Genomic DNA, 21,336 nt, shown 5'->3' on the forward strand with positions numbered 1-21,336 from the left:
TTTTCGGGCGCTAGCCAAGATAGTAATCGAAGAGCATACACCATTGATGAAAGGCCAGAAGAGAAACAACCACAATCTATTCCACATGAAATCACATTTTAAAGGCAATGCCCTATGAAGCATTAAAAAAACCCAAAACCCTACACCAACCCAACACACACAACCTTTCTTCCACCTAATACAAGCCCTGTTTAAAGTCATGTCCAGAAAGGGAGCCAAAGGCATGAGAGGAAACCGAGAAGATGAGGCTGCAGCAGCTTGTCACACTGCACTGGAAAGATTTTATTTTATTTATTTATTTTTTTAATAAATCTATTTTCTACTTAAGTGCTTAACTCCACAGATAAAACACACATTGATTAGTTGCTAATTTTGCTTCCACAGGGCTATCACTGACAGCAGTTTTGCTGAAAAGAGCCCCTCAACAAACACTGAAAATAGTAGCACAGCTAGCGTACAAAATGATTTTCAGTAACATATCAAAAATATCCTGTCAAAAGATTAACTTCGGGCCTCAAAATGCAAAGACTCTCTTTTAACTGTTAATCTACCAAACTGCAATTATCAAACAGACCTCTAGCTATCCATACCAGAGACATACTGCACAGTATGTAAGAGTATACCAAGTACTGCTGGTAATTCAGAGAAGACTTGCCCCCAAATTCTGTAAAAACTAGCTACATGGACTATTTTGGTACTAACACCCAGTGTTTTGCAACATTTGGCAAAGATGGAAAAATAATCCACCTCCGTGAACATGAGTTTTACTGTAAATGCTTCAGTTTTGGCCTTGCTAGCCCGTAACGGAGAGCGCCAAGTAATTGGCTAATCCACTTTCAGAGGTTTTTTTTAATTTTTATTTGCTTTTACTTCTGTTGAATAAACTGCAAAACTACGCCCTGCCTTTCTGTGCCATTCCACTGCATGAGAATAAAGACTGTATCTTATTACACAGCTTAATGATATGTTAATCTTAAAGCAAAACACTGGAGTGAAACACTAATACTGTCACCAAAACAAACTAATAGGCAACAATCAGAAAATGTGCTATTGAGTGTAACAGAGCTGTATGCCCAAATAATGTGAGAAACCAAAGCAGTAATTAACACAAATTGTTTTATTTGATAGAATGAACAGAACATAAGCAACTTGCTACCCTGATGTCGTTTAAAGAAGGGAAAGATTTGGCTTCTTCTGGACTAGTCAGCGTTATGGCAATAAAGCAAAGGACACTGCAAAAGGTAAAGCTGAAGCTACAGAAAAGGTGTGTCAGAATTTTATTGGGAGATACAACAGGAAGTTTATGTATTTTCTTTTCTTTGAAGATCGGATTCAGAGAGATTTTTTAAATGAGTTACAGATTTTCTACAGGAATATATGCCCTGTAATTTTTTCAAGCCTTCTGTACTGAAAGTTAACATTCATGATATTCTGATGAAATGCTAAGATAATAATAATTATTCAAAAAAAATACATACATTCTTCCCGAGGCTGTGTGAAGAGCAGGTTGTATGAAGCATTAAACTATTTCAGCTCTGCAGGTTCTGTGCTAAAGTCAGAAGTTAAGGCAAATAATAGTACCTAAAATACTGTTGTCATACACATCCTGGAAAAGTTAAACTCAAGCAGCCAAGATTACCCTATCCGCAACAGTTTAAAACAAAACAAAACAAAACAAAACAAACCCCACCAAATAAAAGAACCCCCAGCACTAATACCACCAAAATACCCCCATACTAAGTCTTAACAGTTGTTTTCTGTAACCTCAGAAGAGTATTTTGCAAGGGGTTAAGTCGTCCCTTGTTGCAATCTTTAACCCTTGCTCTTCCTGCAGCTTTCTGCAGATAGGGACTGTCAGCGGTTCGTTTCTACAGGTGAGGAAACCCAGGGAAGCACAGCACTGAACAGAGAGGACTTCTGTCAGCTGCAAATACCAGTAACAGTTTATTGGAGTAAAGATGAGTATTTTGAAGGTTACAAACTCCAGCCTGACATTCACATCTCTTCTGTGACCTGCAGAACTTCCTGGCCACGCAAGATGTAATTGGCACAGAAAATAAGAACAGGCAGAATGAAAGAAGGGTTGGAAAAGCACCCTAAACCACCAAGGTCTTCTATGTTGCTCTTCTCATAACCCAACCTTCTCTACATGAAGTCCACACATATATCACCTTACAGTATAATCTCAAATTCTATTTTAAATCATTATACATTTGGGAAAAAAATAACACACACAAAAAAAAAGTAGAAAGCTGTCAGATGGCAAGTTATTTAAAAGTAACCTATTACTTAAGCTTCTTGTTCAGGAACACTGAGCTGTTTATGGATCATCATCTCATTTCTGGAGGGAGACAATAACTACTTGGTACCATTAAAGTCCTCAGTATAACTTTCAGTATGGCAGTGACACAAGTGCCCAAAGCTTCCTCACGTTCATACTATACTATATAATGCCATTATCATAACTACTACTCACTGAGATTATACAGGCTCAGATTCGGCATGTTTTACAGAAAATATATCAAACTGCCACGCAAAATTGCTGCAGGATATTGCGAACGGCCAAGCTTTAAACGAGAGAAAGTTGAATTTTACACGCAAAGGATGTCATCTAAATTTTAAATCCAAACAAACTTAAGTAGATTTCAAGATTGAGTAGGAATATATACACTGTGTAACCACCGCAAACTACCCACTACACGCCTGTCAAGGAGTGAAAATTAAATTATAATTTAATTATAATAACAACAACATCATCTCATTATTTCCCTTTCCATCTTTGAAAGGTGAGCTGATACCACTATTACTTTCACATAAATATATATCTCCAGAAAAAATAGTTTGTCTACAACCATAGCTAAGCATCTCTAGGTATTCTGTAGGGTGGCCTCAAACAAAGCGGATAAAAAAAAATCCATGAAGAGTTTGTGTTTTGTTTTCTCCTTTTCCTTTCTTAATTTTTTGGCAAGTTTTGTTTGGTTTTGAAGAAAGCACACGCTGTTGCTCTATTTGAAATAGGAACCAATGCAACATTTTTATTAGCATCATCTCTTGAACTTACCTGTTCCTAGTTTTCCAGAGAGACCATGCTTTCTGCTTTGGCTTTACTGTAATGAACAGATACAAGCACTGTAACACTGTACAAGTGTGCTTCCTATTGACTTACTCTTACGCTGTAGCTATCGCCCTAACACACAACAGTCCCTACCCTAAAACGTTCAAGATGTAAAACCACCATTACACAATCTGCTAAAACTGGCAGAACTATGGCCACCGACCATACGTTCCCATCTTCTCTCTTGTGAGAAAATTAACCCAATCAGAAGGGGGGTGGGGGGGTGGTGGCAACTGGTGGTCCAGCTCAGACATACAATATTGCACAACACATGGGCATAAAAGCACTAGTGTGTGTCAGCCTGATTCTGTCTTTTCTTCACTCTTATCCAAATATTTTTTCTGGATACGTCACTTGGCAATTAAAAAAAGTTCATGGATTAATAGTATGTATCTACTGAAACACTTAGTAACTTGGGTGCAGGGTCTCAAGAACCTGCATGTCAAATCCTTAACAAGAGATGCTGCAAAAGAGGAGTATCCATTTCAAATGTACTCAGCTTCTATTTTCTTAAGTGACCCAATGATTTTTAGGTGTTTTTGACACATAGTACGACTTTGTTTACGCTAGCAAAGTTTAAGAGCTGTGCATGCACAGTAGGAGAAGTACTTTCAACAGGTGATTATGCTAAACCAAAAAATGGCTTAGATGAGTATATGGAAGCATGACAAAATTGTATTATTTCATAAAGTGAGGAAACTACAGCTACAGTATCTTCCTGTCTTCAGGAAAAAATACAGCCAAGGCAAGTGAGAGAACAGAATGAAGCACTGCCTTTAAACTGAAAATCACTACAAACATACTGGAAGAAAAAGCTCTTTGCAGATGATATGTATTTAAGTGAACAGAGAACTGCTTGAGGAGTAGGGAAACATAGGACAAACAAGAATTTTATTTCTAGATTAACATTTTAAGCAGATACAGCTACCTAGGGGGAGCTTAGAAGATGGAGTGAGACTCTTGGAGGTACACAGGGACAGTAGAAGAGGCAACAGATCCAAGTTGCAGCAGGATGAATTCCTCCCAAATATTAGGAATGACAGTGGTCAAGAAGAGGGCCCCAGACAGGCTGTGAAATCTCCATCCTTGGAGACACTCAAAACTTGACAGGACAAAGCTCAGAGCATCCTCAGCCCTGGTTTGAGCACGGACCTGCAGATGTCCCTTCCAACCTGAATTCCTGTATGGTGCTGTAAGCCTGGACACCACAATAACAAAACCTGTTACCTGAAGGTGAATAACAGGTATTTACATATAATTTGTGCTCCTGTATACATATGTAACAACTAACTCTCAGTTAAAGATTTATACACAATTATTTACAATGGCTGAAATACCACTAACGGGTTAAAAAAAAATACTGCTTTAAAAAAAATTATTCCTTCTCTAACATTAAGTCTGCCAGTCCTGCACGAACAATAAGCCTTTTCTTTTAAATTCTTTTATGTAGCAGAAAATTAAAGCTTAGTATTTTTATCTTGCAAAACTGTATTGCCAAATAAGAAAACCTAAAAAGGGCTTGTGTGACATCTGAAAGGTGGGTTTTTTTAAACTGACATTTACATCAGACTGTATTCTTTAAAAGCTTTCAACCATCTTTCCTCCAGTTTTATGTTAGCTACCTTATTCTCCTTTTTCTCAGTTTTCTGTGTACCCCAGAAATATCAGCCTATCTTCTTTTTCCAGCTCCTTACTACTTAGGCATCTTCACTCCTTTAAATTTCTTCCTGGGATATTAATAGTAGAGGTAGAGCAAGCAATACCATAGCCTGCCGGTGGAAATAAAATACCACCCTGCTAATCTCTGATCACCAAAAAAGGGCGAGAAGTGTTAGCATCTCACTAATTGCTAAATGCCTTGTAAATATTTACTAAATTGCAAACTTTCAGCACAAATCTTATTGCATCAAGCTCCAGCAGCGAGCTAAATTTTACCCTTAGTATCACAAGCCAGCACCATTAAAGTCGTACCACTGAGCATACAGCTGAGCTTCCAGAATGATTTCTTCTGCTCCTGCAGTAGTTTCAGAACAGAAGTTTGAAGTTGGCTGTAAATTCAACCCACCCCAACCCAAAACGCACAGCAAGTACCTGCGTTACAATGCCTCCCCTTGAACCAGAGCTTAAGCTCACACAAACAAAGTCCTGTCCAGATGCCAAGCCACACATACCTGTGGCATGGGACAAGATTCTAAAATATTACAGCTCTAAGTTCACAAAAGGAGTAAGATGGAAGCCTTATGAGCACAGTACTGGTCAGACCCCCCATCCCAGGCATGGCCATGCAGCTCTGTGAAGGCTTCTCTATCGCTATCATCTTTCCCTCCACTGATGAGAGCAACCTGAAGCCAAGACTCAAATCACTGAAAGTGTAAGTTGAATGAAATTTATAAAAAAATATTCACAGTCTTAATTCTAAAGGGCTATGAAAATTTAAATTTTGCTATGAGTGCAGTAAAGTTACGCTTCCTGAATATAAATGTTAAAAGAGAAGTAGAGCCATTCTTTTAATGGCATGCAGACTTTGGCCTTCTTTCTTTTTCCTTAGCAGTACCCTGGACTATCAACAAGTACAGGAGATGAATCCAGTCAGAACCCACCCAAAATACTCATGTGCTCTCTCCCCTTCCTTCCATAACAGGATCCCATTTCCTTCCATAGCCAGCGTTAGCGATCATCCCAGACGAAACCCTTCCCCTTTCCATAACTGAGTATTGATTTCCCTTTGATGCTGCAGACTTCAGAAGAGCAGGGAATGAAAAGTTTCTTACAAAGACTTTTCATAAGTAATTATGCAAAGCATTGCGATCTTGTAAGTATACTTCCTTAATTCAGAAACAGACAATTAAAACAGATTTTGTGGAAATGCTGAAGGGTAAGCATATGAAAGTGTTGGTGGTACTCACTCAGGAAGCCAGCTGACAAAATCCATCAGAGAAGAAATTAGAAGAGGTGATATTTTATCAAACTCAGTTGCAGCTTTTTGCAATGGGAGATTTGCTAACATCCTATAGAAACTGTGAAAACCGTCAGAAAGGCCCCTGAATAATGCAGCCTTTCCATAACCCTCTATATTGTTCTCCTGGCTGCGTAACAGACACAAGGGGAAGTTTCTCTACAGTAGCAAAACAACAAGCCCCTGCTGATGCTGAGATCAGGTTTGCCTCTATAGAGTAAAGCGATATGACTTCAGTGTGACATGAAACTTCCACAAATCACAATTTAAAACATGCTGCCTGAAGTTTATCGGTGAGCAAACGACCCAAGTCTTGTCTGCAGCAGGGAAAGTTTCTAAATCTCTTTCATTTTTACTAAATTACTGGTTAAATACAGCCAGGTATTTTGGCCTTGAGAGCTGCAGCATAGATGGACTTGCAGCATGCTGGAGCACCACGTTACCTAACGCTGCTCAGAACAGAGGGTTTCAAAATCTGAAAGCCTGTTTTAAGAACCACCCCCAACGCTGCTAAACTTAGAGAAGCAGAGCACCACCAACAACTGCTGAAATCTTTTTGCCAAGCTTTCCCTCTTCTTCTCCTCCTCCTCCTCTGAACAGAAGCTAAAGATAAACGGTGGGACTCTGCAGGTCCGTATCCCTGGTTACATTTCAGTGCTGCCGCACACCAGTGCGGCATGTAGAGCGCGCAGAGCCGATGATAAAACTGTCAAATTGAACTCTGTTCCACCTATCTTTGCACACAGCCAAGCAGGGCGGTCAGTGAATAACTGGGCACGTGTCCTTGACTGTTAATGGAGTCTCCAGGACACTGTTCACGTCATCCTAAAGCAGACAACTACAACAGCGCAACCAACTGCATCCTACAAGTGCCTGTAGGATTTCCTCCACCAATTGTTAATGCAAACCCACCTTATTTACATGCACACGTGACAAAATTACATTAATTTTTATTGAAGATCCAAGATTATTTTATTGAAAACCCCCCCTAAAAATCGAAAAATATTTGAACGCATTGAACGAAATGGAAGACGCCCTGACCTCTAGCTTTATATAACCAAAGGAAGGAAAATTCTCCCTTTCCTGACCACCTGGTAAGGCACAGTAACATTTCCGTCTTTCAGACATGAAAACATTTTCAGCATCGCTAGCACCAGCTTGAGTACCTGACTGAAAATGTTCTACCAGATATCCAAGTATTGCATTATTCAGGACTCCTCCAAGCAAGGCAAATGACTGTACTTAAAATATTAGTGACAGCAGAAAGCCTTGTTTGTCAGAAAATATCGCCAAACTAACAGCATCAAAGAGGAGCAGCACACCGTCTCTTTCAGCCAGGCATGCTCAGCTGAGGGACAACAGAACATCTGGCTCAGCTTTTCCTCAAAAAGGACTGAAATGCTGAAATCAATACACAGGTGGTGTTTGTGAATAAACACAGAAAAAAAAAACAACAAAAAACAAACCAGCCAGAGTGGAGGGGAGTCAGGGATGGGCCGGGAGTGCAGGGGCCCCGGGACATCTCCTGGCACCTCCTGGCTCCACACAGGGCAAGAATAATTATATGTGGTCCTCCCAGTAATCAAGAAAAGTGGCTTATTTGGCGACTTTGACCAAAAGGCAGGTCATGGTTTAGAAGCACATTGGTATTATTTCCTGTGACTGTTCCAAGGGCTGCATTTAACCTCCCGGAAGGGATATGAATAGAGAGCATGTTTTCCAGAGGGAAGGGTGTTAGTGGTCAGTTTTACCCAAACATTGCCAAAGAAGTATCTTCAGGTTAAGCATTCAAGTCTTCCATTCCATTGACATGTTTTAATTTTTTCTAGAAGAATTAAAAAGTGACTCCTAGTAAATACTTGATGCTGGCCTTCACTAGAACTCAAATCAACAGTTTAACATGTTTGTATTCAACTCTTGCTCAATACATTTTTACTATTATTTAATAGACAACTGTTTAAAGAAGTCATGAGGACTTTGCAAACACAAGAATTTATAGGTGTTTCGCCACTTAGTAAACTTGAGACTTATTAAAAAGAAAAGTGTTTCTGAATACTGGGTCCAAACAGTAACCTTATCACGCTAGGAAAACATTCAGTGTTTACTTTGTCACAGCAAAGACCATCAAACCTCAAGGAATGTTTGGTTGCTTTGTATGATGAAATAGAAAGCAAAACCAAAACTGCTTTCAAAGACATCTGCCTACTGGACTGGGGAGTCATTTCCACAACTGTAACAATTTATCGGCTATTCGACTGAAAATACAGGATACAGTTTCCCAGACAATCACAGTTGTCGTACACATAATTAAAGTAAGAAAGCCTGTTTACTCCTGTAAAATACTCCCTAAAAGCCAGCTAGCTATCACCTAATCAGCTATGAAAATGGTGAAAACCGTGAACTCCTTTCCCAGTCAGAATTACTATCCATTCAAAACTGTGTCCATATTATCCAGAACAGAAATTTTTACTGACCTTATTTGCAGAAGAAAAGATAAAACCATTTGTTACCTGAAGGCTATCATACAAAGACCACCTACAGCAGGACTTAAGAAATCATCTTCACAATAAAAAACTGAAGGCTTGTTTTGTTTTGTTCTGTTGGTTTTGTTTTTGGTTTTTTCCAAAGAGCAGCATGAATTGGCCTGACAATTACTTGAAAATAGTTTAAAAACATCACCATAAATTTGTGGTTTTGTTTTCCCACCTTGACTCCAGCTGGTAATTTAAAGCAGCCAATAAAAAACTTTTACTTCAACCCTGCACAATTAACAAACAAAAAAATAAAATCAAGCATTCTGGTAAGTAGTAGGTGCATTACTATTTGCTGAAAAAATAATGGACCTAGGGACTTCTACAATTATTTAAAGTGAATTCCAACATCCCCCCGATCCACAGCACTAAGGATAAAGCCTGAACTAAACAGGTATTAACTTTAACACGTTGAATTCAGGATTCGAGCAGTCAGCCCAGCCATATTTTACTCTGATCTCTCGTCAGTACCCATTGAAGACGTTTCCAAAACAAAACCAGTGTTACTTCCATGTTTTAGTACAAACACTACTCAAACAAATGCACATCCTTGTACACTAACATCCCACTTTCTCAAGCTGCTGGAGTGTTTTGTACAGACTGACTGCCTGGCTACCTTGCTAAAAATCGTACCGCCCTGCTCTTCTGGTCATCATCACAAGGCTGCCTTCTGAGATTTTCATTATTAGTTTCCTTCTCACAGCTTATATTCCTACAAATATTACTGGGATTTGGGTTTGTTTCCTTGGTTTTGGTTTGTTTGAATTTTTTTTTTTGGGGTGGGAGTGGGGTGTTGGTTTTCCTGGGTTTAGGTGCACAGGAGGATTATTATTTTTTATGTTGCAAAGCTCCAACCAGTATTTTTAGATATACAATTTAGGAAGATTGCAAGTGGTATTTGAAAAGAGCTTGGTGAAAGAAATACTTTTGGGTCGTGGGGAAAAGAATCAGAGCCATCTGGTCCAACAAAAACTCAACAACCACTGTGGAAATTGTATTTGAACAGAACCTACAAATAGCTCAAGGTCAACATTAAGTTTTGCACTTCAGGGCTTAATGTAACACATGACACAGTGCAAAATGAAATGGCACAGTTTCACTCTTTCTGTTTAGGCCATTTCCTCCACAGATACATTGAACAGAAATTATAAAGCGAAACCTCCTTCTGATCTCATCTTTTCTTGAGATGTGGTATAGCAGTACCGAGTGCTACTCTGCATCTAATGGAAACGGCACCTTGTCCTTCGGAATCTATTGAAGATGTTTCTTGCATCTGGGGCAGGTTTTGTCTGAAAGCTCATTTCTCTCCTTTTAATAAAATTAGTTTCAGAACATGAGACAGTAACAGTATTTAGTTATTGTGTTTAAGATAAACAGCTGTTTGATTTAAAGGTATTGAAAAGAATCCACCACTACCAAAACAACTGAGGCAGTGACATTTTTAAAAACACTGCTGACCAAGCTCACTTGCCTGCCAGAACGACGCTAAACAGGTAATTTATAATAAAGTGCAGTAGTAATAGCACAAGAAAATACAGGGATGAGACCTGAACAGATTCCTGTTTCAAAACTGCCAAGTTTAATTTCCAGTTTTGTTCAAATTTTTATCCTTTTTCCTGTCATGACATGTTTACAAAAGAAAAAGTGGCAGCAACTGGAGGGTAACATGTTGGGCACCAACCAGTTTCAAAGACTTATAGAAAAAAGAACCCCAGGCTATCATAATACTAAGAGTGAAAGGTCTTTGTAGTAATACTAGTTAAGCGTATCTAAGTTGTTAGCATCCTTTCCAATACAGACGGCAAGAATTTGCCAAAGTGTTTCGAATTTCTTAAGGGGCAGGAAAAAAGGCATTTGAATGTCAGGGCACAGTTTTCATTACACTGTCAGTTTTATAATAATCTGGAGCCAGAAACACTCAAGTATTCAATCCACTCTAAAATTAAGAAGGACATTTCTTGGGTTTTTTTAGGTTTCGCTTTCACTCCCCATTAAACTTCACCATTCTTACTTCCTTGACATCTTTAATCTCAACACAAGACGGAATCTTCCAGAAAGACATGAGATTTTGAAATGTGAGGAAAAAAGAGTCTCATAACCATGTACTCAAGATAAACCCGATTAAACAAATCCACTTAAAATCTCATTCCTTTGTGGATAAGCACAGACCTCTACACAGATGCAAATTGTTTTACAGTTATGTTGAAAACCTCCTCCTTCTGGGACTTTTCAATTTATGTCAATGTGTAATTAGCAAATGAATTGCACTGTAGATTGCATTCAGGACTCTTTTCCTTTTCTTTTTTTTTTTTTTTTTTAATTCCCCAAATAACAGAACCTCCCCCTCCGCCAACTTCCCAAACTCTCAAATCATTTTCAACTTACTGATTCTCAACAAAATCAGCTTTATATCATAAAACGCCACGAGAATTGGCAGCTGGCGAACCAAGGAGTTCACGGAGGGCATCACCTTCCAGCACACATAACTCATCACAGGAAAACTGCTGGTGAGAGCTCACTATAAATGTAAGTACAGATACTTGACATGTTCAGTTGGTCACTGTGTAATGGTATTTTCCCCTTCCTTCCCCTACTGACTGATGATACACAACTCATAGGCTGAAATATGATCAGTACCTTTATAATACTGTTTTTCAGTACCTTCATAAGATTACTTTTATTATAATAAATGCAAATTGCTGTTAGTTAATCCTGTTTAGAATTCCCAGATAAGCTATTTTGGCAACCGTATCTTCAAGGATTACGCAGGTCACCTGTACGATGCATGAGCAAACGCTTCCCTTTACCCAAATGGGATATTCTGCCTTTAGTTCTGAAGCCATGCTGTACCGTGGAAAGAGCCCTGGCATACTTACTTGATTTTATGGGTTATTTTTCATGCACCTCCTCCCCTGTAAATACAGCACAACATTCACTCGAGATTTTTAACCAACTGTTATGAAAAAGAAATCAATGCCTTGGCTGTAAGAACCAAGCTGCTATATAGCGGCAGTGACCCTGCATCAGACACAAGATGAAGACCTTTATCTTCATAGACTTTAATAGAGAGTTGAAAAACATAGGGAACTTCTCTCCTTATAAAATAGCTGCTGTGCCCTTTTAGCTAACTTGCCAGGGGCCAATCTGTCCATGCAGTATGGTCCAGGGTTCCTCATCACTGCACCATCTCACTCCTCAAACATCTACTATAGCTTCTCATACCAGAGTCATCCATGGACACAGCCACCAGTGCCAAACACCTCTGAGCCCCTCAAACTTCAGCATCTTCAGAGCAGAAGAGGCAGCTGTTGCAATCCAGAAACTCACGATGAGAAGAGAAAAAGGCAAGAAAGCAACATACAGCAAGGGAGAGAATTAAAAATACCAAAGGTCAAAGCTTCACCCCAAAAATCCCTGTAAAATACATGTTTAAACTGTTTTATTTCCCCAAAATGCTTTGCTTTATACTGCATTCATCAAATGGATATTGTATATCCTTAACCAATTTTAGTTTTAGCTTTCAAGAAGCCCCATAAGCCTCTTTTTTTTTTAAATTTGTAAGGCTCTTCCAGAGAGACCTCATAGTAGCCTTCCAGTACCGAAAGGGGGCCTACAGGAAAGGTGGGGAGGGACTCTCTACCAGGGATTGTAGTGACAGGATGAGGGGTAATGGTTTCACACTGAAAAAGGGTGGATTTAGATCAGATATTGTGGAGAAATTCTTCCCTGTGAGGGTGGTGAGGCACTGGCACAGGTTGCCCAAAGAAGCTGTGGCTGCCCCCTCCCTGGCAGTGCTCAAGGCCAGGCTGGATGGGGCTGGGAGCAACCTGGTCTGGTGGAAGGTGTCCCTGCCTGTGGCTGGGGGGTTGGAACTAGATGGTCTTTAATGTCCCTTCCAACCCAACCCATTCTATGATTCTATGCTCCGAACAACTTTGTATTAAATTCATGCCTTTAAAAAAAATCTTTTACTAACATTACTTCAAAGAAACATGCCTGGATTCTTCTACATGTGCCCACTGCACTAGCATCTGTTGTGGTAGAATTTCTGACAACGATGAAGACAGAATCTGATCGATCTACTCCAAAACGTTCTCTGAGGCTAGGAGTTCATCCCCAAGCACTGGAGACACACCTCTCCCTCTTCCTCCCCCTGACTCCCAGAGGAGTGCTATACACCGGGGAGATACCCAAGCTTTGCAAAGCATCACATAAACAAGGAAGTTTAAAATTTTACTGCTGATTACAGCAGACAAGCAAACAGCAAGTTTAGTTTTACTGCTAATTCTGCTGGGAAACCTGGAGGACAACTCAGGAAGCAAGAGAGCTGCGGCAGTGGGGGAGAGCACAGTGGTGAATAAAAATCAATACATCACTTTCTACCAAGAAAAGAAGGAGGTTCTGCAACAGCAAACAACTGACAGAACTGGCTGACCAGTTACTCACAAGAGATGGCTTGACTTTACACAAAATCATCAAGGTTTTGAGAGATCAGGCATCCCTCATTTGGGGTTGCTCTTCTGTGCTGCAGTATATTTGCCCTGTCTGTCAGGCTTTAAATAAACTAATAAACATTCAGAAGAGAGTAATGGTTATTCCTTGCAGAAAGAAATAAGGAAAAAAATCTCATTTAAAAAGCGCCAACGTCCTTAGAATCCAAGTCCACCATATATTTAACTCACAATAAATTTTCTAGATAATAGAATTCTAGTTTCTAGTACAACCAATCACTTCTAATAATGGTGTTTTCTTTTCTGCTTTTTTTGTCGTTTTTTTGGGGTTTTTTTACAAATCATACTGTGTTACCTTGTAAAAAGCAAGCAAGATGTTGCACTTTTATGCAAATGATCATTTTGATAACACACTGAATAAAGCCTACAAACCTTATGTAGGCCCAACACCACACACAGAACTTTCTCTGCTCATTTGTCTGCATTTGTCTGAGGTTGGTATTTTCACCACTAATACCGATGTTCCACAGTATTAGCTGAAAGGACTGAACTGTATAGGACTCACCTTGGGTTTTTTTGTCTTATGGTAACCATTCTAGAAACAAAAAAGGCCAAAATTATACCACAGTAGACCACGTGGAACATATTTTTACTCTGATCTATTTAGATGCTACTTCCACCTTCCATATTTGCCACATCTATGCCCATTTTACGCCTTAACCTCTCAGAGTAAAAATAAAGCAAGCTCCCATCAAACTCCAGCAAGAGTAGCATTTATAGAAGATTAACATCTCCAACATGAAACTCTTAAAAATGTCTCTGGCTACATTATAGCACAAAAGGCATCGTTCCTCTGTGCCTGCCTGCGGCCCCTTACAAAAAGGTCTGGAAGTTCAGCAAAGCATTTAAACCCACTGATACCATGTCATCCTATTTGAGCCTCCTGGCCAGGAAGATGTGCACTGAAAACACAGCTTACATCACTCTTTCAATAAAATAGATACATGAAGACTTCAGAGATGCTGCTGAGCATTTTTGTGAGATTTTTCCAGACAGATCTCCACTGCTGAGAGGAATCAAACAGTATACAACCCTTAGCAGCAATCCAGATGCGGCTTTTAAACATCTCAATAGGCTTGCCTGTTAGCTCTATCAGCTTTCTCTTGTTTCAGCATGGAAGATTCCTGCCCCTTTCTGGATATACTTAAGAACTAGGATAAGGGAACACACACAACCACCCAACTGGGTGGACAGAGACCCACCGACTTCATCGTGAGAGTACCCACTGCCCAGGAGTGGTATGAAGGTGGATGGGGTTAGAGCAGGTCAGGAGCCCGCAGTAGCCACTAAACTTATTCCCTGTCCCACTATCAGTCCCTTTAGAGGCTCAGCAGCCCTCAAGAGCCAGGACTTCACACCCTCTGCTCTGTCCCTCAAATAGGCCAGAGCACTTTGGCAGCAATCTTCTCCTTCCTGGTCCTACACACATCCACACACCCAGCTTCTCTCCCAGCAAGATACAACCCCCAGGCAGGGAGGAGGAGAAAGAATGAGCCACATCTTCCCCTACTGATCCACACAGCAGGTAAAAACCTAAGGAAGAATGTAGAGAGTCAGAGCTTTCTTTCTTTTCCTTTTTTTTTTTTTATTTAAAAAAAAAAAAAAAGGAAAATGTTAAGTCCTGTGGAGAGGAACACTTCAAATATAATTCAATGGAATCCACCCGAAATTCTCTGTTGGCTAAGGCTGAGTAATGGACAAATTCACTCCCCAAGTTAACATTTCCACATCCAGGATTGCCTTAAACTGGATTTTTTTAAAGGAAAATGTAATACTGAGCACCAACCACAGTGGTCATTGCCAACAACTCCTCCAACTCAAAATTCAGCAGAAAACAAAGGCGCACTTGCTTACAGAGGGAATATTTAAGACTCGACATACATATAAATTGTGGGCTAATTTGCAACTATTTTCATGTCTGAATGATGACTTTTACAAGACAGTAGAACTCATGAATTAAGTGTTCTGTGACAGAAAAATAAGCTTCCCCCAGTTAAAACTATCTACCAAGTAAATGTGAACATCTTTCACCAACACTGACCAAATAAGTGAGTTTCATTTCTCTTAGCTTTCGCTTTCTCAGCATTTTAGTTTTCTATCACTTTAAAGAAACAAAGATGGATCTGTTATCCAGAGGCTTATTTGTAATTCTGAAAGATGAAGCGTAGAATCGATCACTCCGCATTTTACCGATTATGTCAAAAAACGTTATTTGCATTTCTGAACACCGAATTGACAAAATGTAGGTCAACTTCAGTTTTTTAAAGGCACGTTAACCTTCTGAACACTTTAGTTAAATCACTGCATTGAAACAAATATGAATTTGAGATGACATGCACTACGAAGAAATTCTAATGCTGCAGCTTACAGACACGGGCTGAATATTAGATATTTATGCAAATTATCATTCATGTTACTGCCAGTACACTTCAGCTTGTTAACTGCTACCCTAAATCAAATCCTGGGTTACTACAGGTTACTACAATCTCCCTGGAACATAAAACCCACTGTATGGTTCCTCTGGTTTCATATAACAACTATGTCATTAGTTAATGATTTAAAATTTTACCCTCTGCGAGCAATTCACATTCCAATGTAGTGCTGGAGTGGTTTCCGCATCTTTTTCTTTTTTCTCCCCCCCCTAATGCTACTTGAAAGTTAAAACTCTGAAGTTAATGCTATAAAAACGAGTGGAGACAATGTCTCAGGAACATTAACATATCTTCAGTGTTTGAGTACTCTGAATCCTGGTGATGTGATGTCAAAAAAGAAGATTAAAAATATTTTCATATATTTTCAAAATGCTTTTTATGGAAGACACAATTAAAGACTCTTATTTTGGCTTTTAACTTGAGTTCTTAAGAACTTGTTATTTTAACAATAATGAATGCTGGTCTCATTGCTGTTTTTTCCAATTTTATTTGAAAGTAAGTAAGGCAAAAAAGTTTGCCTGTTTGTGAAAACATCCTCAGGGAATGACACTGTTTATTAAAAAAATTATAATGGTTTCGCTTCCACTGTGAACCTTTTTCCAATACTTTATTGCAGAAGAAAACACACTTCTGTAGGGACAACCAAAACATTCGGTTACTCTAAATAACTGAAAATAGATGCTCAGCTGACAGACAAATTTTACAGAAGTCAGGAAAGATGTATCCGGAGAGAGAAAACACCACCACAACCTGAAGGACTTGGTACCTGAAGGAGGACTGGACTATTATGCTACTACTTGGCACATGGAAACATCCAAGAATTTGCATCAGTTATGAGGATTGAATTAAAGCATGTAGGAAAAAAAAAGGGAAATGCACTTCTTTGGACTGACTGCCTATTACCAAGCCATGATCACGCTCTACATTACATTCAGTGCAGACTTGTTGGCATTGCACTCTTTTCCATAGATTTAACTGTATAGATTTTACATTAGAGGTCACTGTTCAAGTAATTAATAAGAATGAATACTTTCCTTATAAAATAAACAGTTGATTTTATCTGTAGAACTGATTACATGCAGATTCAGATTCTCAGTTTTTCTTTGTAGTTTGTATTCATATTTTTTCTTAGTTGCTCACGTTTATCGCTGATACAACAAAGTCCTTTTCACACACTTATGCCTCCGTTTTAATTTCAAGTTACGAGTCTTGTTAATGCTTCCAACTTCCAGAAGTGTCAAATGACCACAACATAAAGCATTTCTGTGAAGAACTATTTTTGTTACTTAAAAAACTAACAGCGAATTAAATTCTCCATGAATTTAATGCTCAAAATGTTTTAAATCACCGACATATTGCTTCCAATTGGAAGAACATTAAGTTTCTATTTCCCAGAACTAATTTAATGACATTGACAAGGACCAAAATCCTCCAGAAGCATGAATACCACAGGCATTTCAGAACAAACATTACCATAACAATAAAATATGATTGTAGCAACTTTCCATGCTCAGATTTCATTTTGACATACAACTAAATACAGTGCACCACCATGTGGCAACATATTAGGGAATGGTTCATGTATCAAGATCTGGTTTTCCCACCTTTGAAATTTTTTTACTATTTGTTGAAAAAAAAAACGTTAAGAATTCCATCTCACTATTAATAAGCTCCTCTTTAACAAGTTGTCACAGCTTCACTTATCTCAAAAGCTAATTTTTAATAAATCTGGATTAGCAAGAAAATATTCAGGCATTTTTATCTGTAAAGCACAGTATTTACCTAAAAACATGACTGCCCCACGACCAGAGAACAGCTCTGTTCCTTGCCAACCGTGCTCGCTTACACAAGAGAAATTGGGCACGAGCATATACTGCACATCAGGCTCCTTTTAAAACACAAATACATTTAAAAAAAAAATAAATCAAGCTAAATGCTGGACTCATGGCTGATTAAAAGCTTCCAAAAGTCTTGGAAAAAACCCAAACACTTGAAGGTATACACATGGATTATTTAGCAGTTGCTCAGCTACTGTAAAAGCACTTCTCTCTGTGTTAACAACAAGAAAAAAAAAATATTTTTTTCCATCAGAAACACGAACAGAAGGTCTCAAAAACCCTAAGAAAACCCTGACTCCCGAAGGCACTACAGGCCAGTCAGTACTCTGGAACACATTCCTGCAGCCAAATGCTAAACACTGAAGAAATCGCAGGTTTTCATTAAACTGGGCAGCCTTTGCTCACACAGCACAGTGCTGAAGCAGTTCACTGTACTACAAAATTTCAGCAGATAGGCTCAGGTGATTCTTGCATTCATTAAATAAAGAGTTAATTCATTAAGCCTTAACGTGTTTGTTAGCCATTTTGTACCAATGCATTCAGTTCAGTCTGAATGAGCAGCGAAGACTCACTTCGAACACCAGTCTCCCACTCAGAACCTATCTGTATTCACCATCTCAGCTTCGGGCTCTCTCGTAGGTCACCGGACCTAAAGGCTTTGCTAAAACTGTTAGGAAACCTAACAGAAAATTGGGTGAGGCGATATGGAACCACGCAAGGGAGGGAGGTAGCGCAACGAGTTTTCACAAACTCCGCACCTCGAGCAGTGGGAAAACCTGTAGTGGAAGAGGCAGGAGAGCAAGCAGCACGGTCCTGCCAGAGCTTGGGACGGACAGACCTGCAATTCTTTCTGCAAAAGTTGCTCTGGTGGATTTGAGAGTTTCACCACAGAGCACACAGTCAATCCAAAGCTTGCACTTTAACCACATTTAAAAAACAAAAAAAAACCCAACAAAAAAAACCAACAGAAAAAACCAACAGAAAAAACATTAATCCACCTCGTGTATTAAGATCACGCTGAAGTTTCGTGTCTCAAACTCCAACCACCCTCCTTCCACTCTCCCCCAGCCCACCCTTGCTAACACGCAGCCTGAAAAGCCCCTGCTAGGCAATTAAACCATCGTGATTTTCTGCCAAAGACAAACCAATAGCAAGAACACAATGCGTATTATGCAAGTTACTGCATAGTTATGCAAGTTATATGCATATTTTCGCTACACAGCCGAGGACTCTGAAGACACTTGTTTGATGTGGATGCTTACTCCTATTTTGAGCTGTCAAATTTTCCTCTGCTTGCCTCAACTGGCTTTTCTTACACTAAAAATTTCAACCAGCTGTAATAATAACTAACAATATTAATGAAGCGGTACGAGCAATAATACAAGCCGTTATGACTACCACATCTGAGCACAGTACCACCTAAGTCCACTCCAAACCAGGTCGTAGGACACATCATAGGCAGAGCACCAGCACCTTGCTTGCTGTAGAGACCCCACGCTCAACACTGCCACAAACAAGGGAAAACATTGGAAATCTCTCGAGACAAACAAGGCCTCACGGTGGATCTACCACTTCACACACTATATGAATTCAAGAGTTACCAAAGCACTCTTGTACCAAACAAAAAGTAATTTTCTGTTCAAACACCCCCCGACATGACGGCTTCTTTTTTCCCTTTAAATCCAGCTCCATACTTCTTCTGCAGTCAGCACTGGTGAGATGAGAAGACAGATTTCACGTACAGCCCTTCATTCGAAAGTAATAGAGAGCAACTTCCCCAGCCATAGAGGACCCCTCACTATGTACAAGATGAGCCACACAAAAATGGAAGCTTTCTGGATACTAAAAGCATTGATTTTAGGGGAAGATATATCAACCTACCATTCTCAGAAGACCACTCCGAGGTCTAGTACCATACCCACTAGGGAACATCTCCACACACACTCATTTCTGTCCTTTCTCCCCTTTTTTACCAGCACTGTCTGTAACAAAGTATAAACCCAACATCCAAATAACTTCCAAAATCTGTCAACAACCACACACAACTCCCCAGAACTTGAACCCTGATGCCTACCCGTACTTTCTCATCGCCAGCTGAAAGGACACAACCACTTACAGTCCAAGACCCTTCCGAGCTTCCAAAAGGAAACGAGCTTAACGGCAATCGTCAATGTCTAGACTTTGGAGGAGAAACAGCTCCTTGGCCAAGCTGGATTTGTCTTATTTTGGAGTAAAACGCAGTCTAAGTGTGACGGCTTACGCAAGCAGCAACTATTTATCTACAGAGTAAACAGAGCCTGCTTTTAAAAGTAGCCTGTGCTTCTTTCTGCGAAGCACAAGGATCCTGCAACGACAAACCTCAAAGCTACATAGATTCTTAAATGTGAGGCAGGGAGAAGTACAGGAAAGCAAAGAGGAATCAGGAAACCTTCCCCCCCCCCCCCAAAAAAAAAAAGGGGGGGGGGGGGGGCGCGGAATGAAAATCTTTACAGCTGAAATTTCAAAACCTCCCAACGCATCCAGCACAGGTATTTTTTCCCTGAAGCAGGGCACTAACTGCAAAGTGACAATCTTACAAAAGTTACCTTTGCTGACCCTCAAGGAGTATTTTATTTAAATAACTGCTGATTAAACTCAATATTTAAGCGCTGTAACAAGTCCTTAGCTGCATGTAGCAAACAGTTTCAGAGACCTTCATGCAAATATCTTCATCCCACAAAAAAAAAAAAACCCAAACCCAACAAGCCCTCCTCTATTCCCAGCAGCCTAAAGAGAGGATTATACGGTCACTGAAGAATGCAAGTTGTTACTACGTGCATTTTTAAGCAGCGATTTCCAGGAAAAAAAAAAAATCATGGAGAAAGAGAGAAGGCAGCTCACCTTTATCCTGAGTGCAGGACAGGATCTCCTCCTCTTTGGGGTTAGTCACCTGGGTGATAATGGACGGGTTGTCCATGGAAACTGAGTGAGATTCCACCTGGCTATTTCCCTCCCAGAGGCAGGCTTGTGTGCGGGGGGGGGTTTGTTTGTTTGTTTGTTTAAAAATCAATACGCAGATTTGTATTTAAAAAAGAAAAACACAACGAAAAAAACAACTCCTCCAGGAGCGAAGCCAAGCTGGGTTGGGGGGGGGGGGCGGGGGGGGGGAAGGGGGGGAGCACCGCGCACAGGGGCCCCTCCGGTAGCGCTGCCACCGCCGGCTCCTCCAGGCGCCAATTCTCCAAGGGGGGGGGAAGCAAATCAACCCCCCCCCCTTAAAAAAAAACAAAACAAAACAACACAACAAAACCCTAATGAAGCCAATTCACCCTTCCGGGAAGCCCTCCGTACCGCTCCCCCCGAGACCCCGCCGCAGCCGCCGCCGCAGCCGCCGCCTCCCGAGGCGGGGGAAGTGCCCCCAGCCCTCCGCGCCGCGCCTCCCCCCGCGGCGAGCCCCCGCCTCACGCCGCCCCCCGCATCCACCTGAGCCGCCCCGCGGGGCCTCCCCCGAGCGCGTCCCCCGGCACAGCCCCCCGCTCCCTACATACCCCCCCCCGCCGCCGCCGCCGCCACGGCCGCCGCCGCCCTCCTCCGCGCTTATCTCATCCCCGCGCCCCCCCTCCCTAGCCCCGGCCCCCCTCACACCTCCGCCCCGGCCCTCCCTCCCCCCCACCCCCCTTCCCGCGGGCAGCGCTGCGGGCTCGGCGGAGCGACGCCGGGCCGCCCCCTCCTCCTCCTCCTCCTCCTCCTCCGCCTCCTCCTCCTCCTCCTCCTCCCCCCTTTCCCGGGTCACGGGCCGCCGCCGTGCGCGGGCGAGGAGGGAAGCGCGGTGCGAGGGGAGGAAGGGAGGGGGAAAGGGGCCGAGCCGAGCCGCCCTGGGCGCCCCGGCCGCGCTCCCCGCGCTGCGCCACAACCCGCCACCGTCGTCGTCGTCGCCGCCACCGCCGCGCTCGCAGCCTGTCAGCCCGCCCGGC

General features: G+C 41.1%; 1 protein-coding gene across 3 annotated transcripts in view; it reads right to left on the reverse strand.

Annotated features, from left to right (window-relative positions):
- Positions 1-20,494, reverse strand: part of CTDSPL (CTD small phosphatase like) — a 79,629-nt gene extending 59,135 nt beyond the window's left edge. For all 3 annotated transcript variants that reach the window (XM_009951612.2, XM_009951604.2, XM_009951597.2), the window contains exon 1: positions 20,264-20,494. In XM_009951612.2, the coding sequence (XP_009949914.1) occupies positions 20,264-20,339 (76 nt within the window). In that variant the 5' untranslated portion in view covers positions 20,340-20,494. The remainder of the gene's footprint in view (positions 1-20,263) is intronic.
- Positions 20,495-21,336: the final 842 nt, after the last annotated feature.

The sequence above is a fragment of the Leptosomus discolor genome, chromosome 6, assembly GCF_034619465.1.
Source record: "Leptosomus discolor isolate bLepDis1 chromosome 6, bLepDis1.hap2, whole genome shotgun sequence".
Taxonomy (NCBI): domain Eukaryota; kingdom Metazoa; phylum Chordata; class Aves; order Leptosomiformes; family Leptosomidae; genus Leptosomus; species Leptosomus discolor.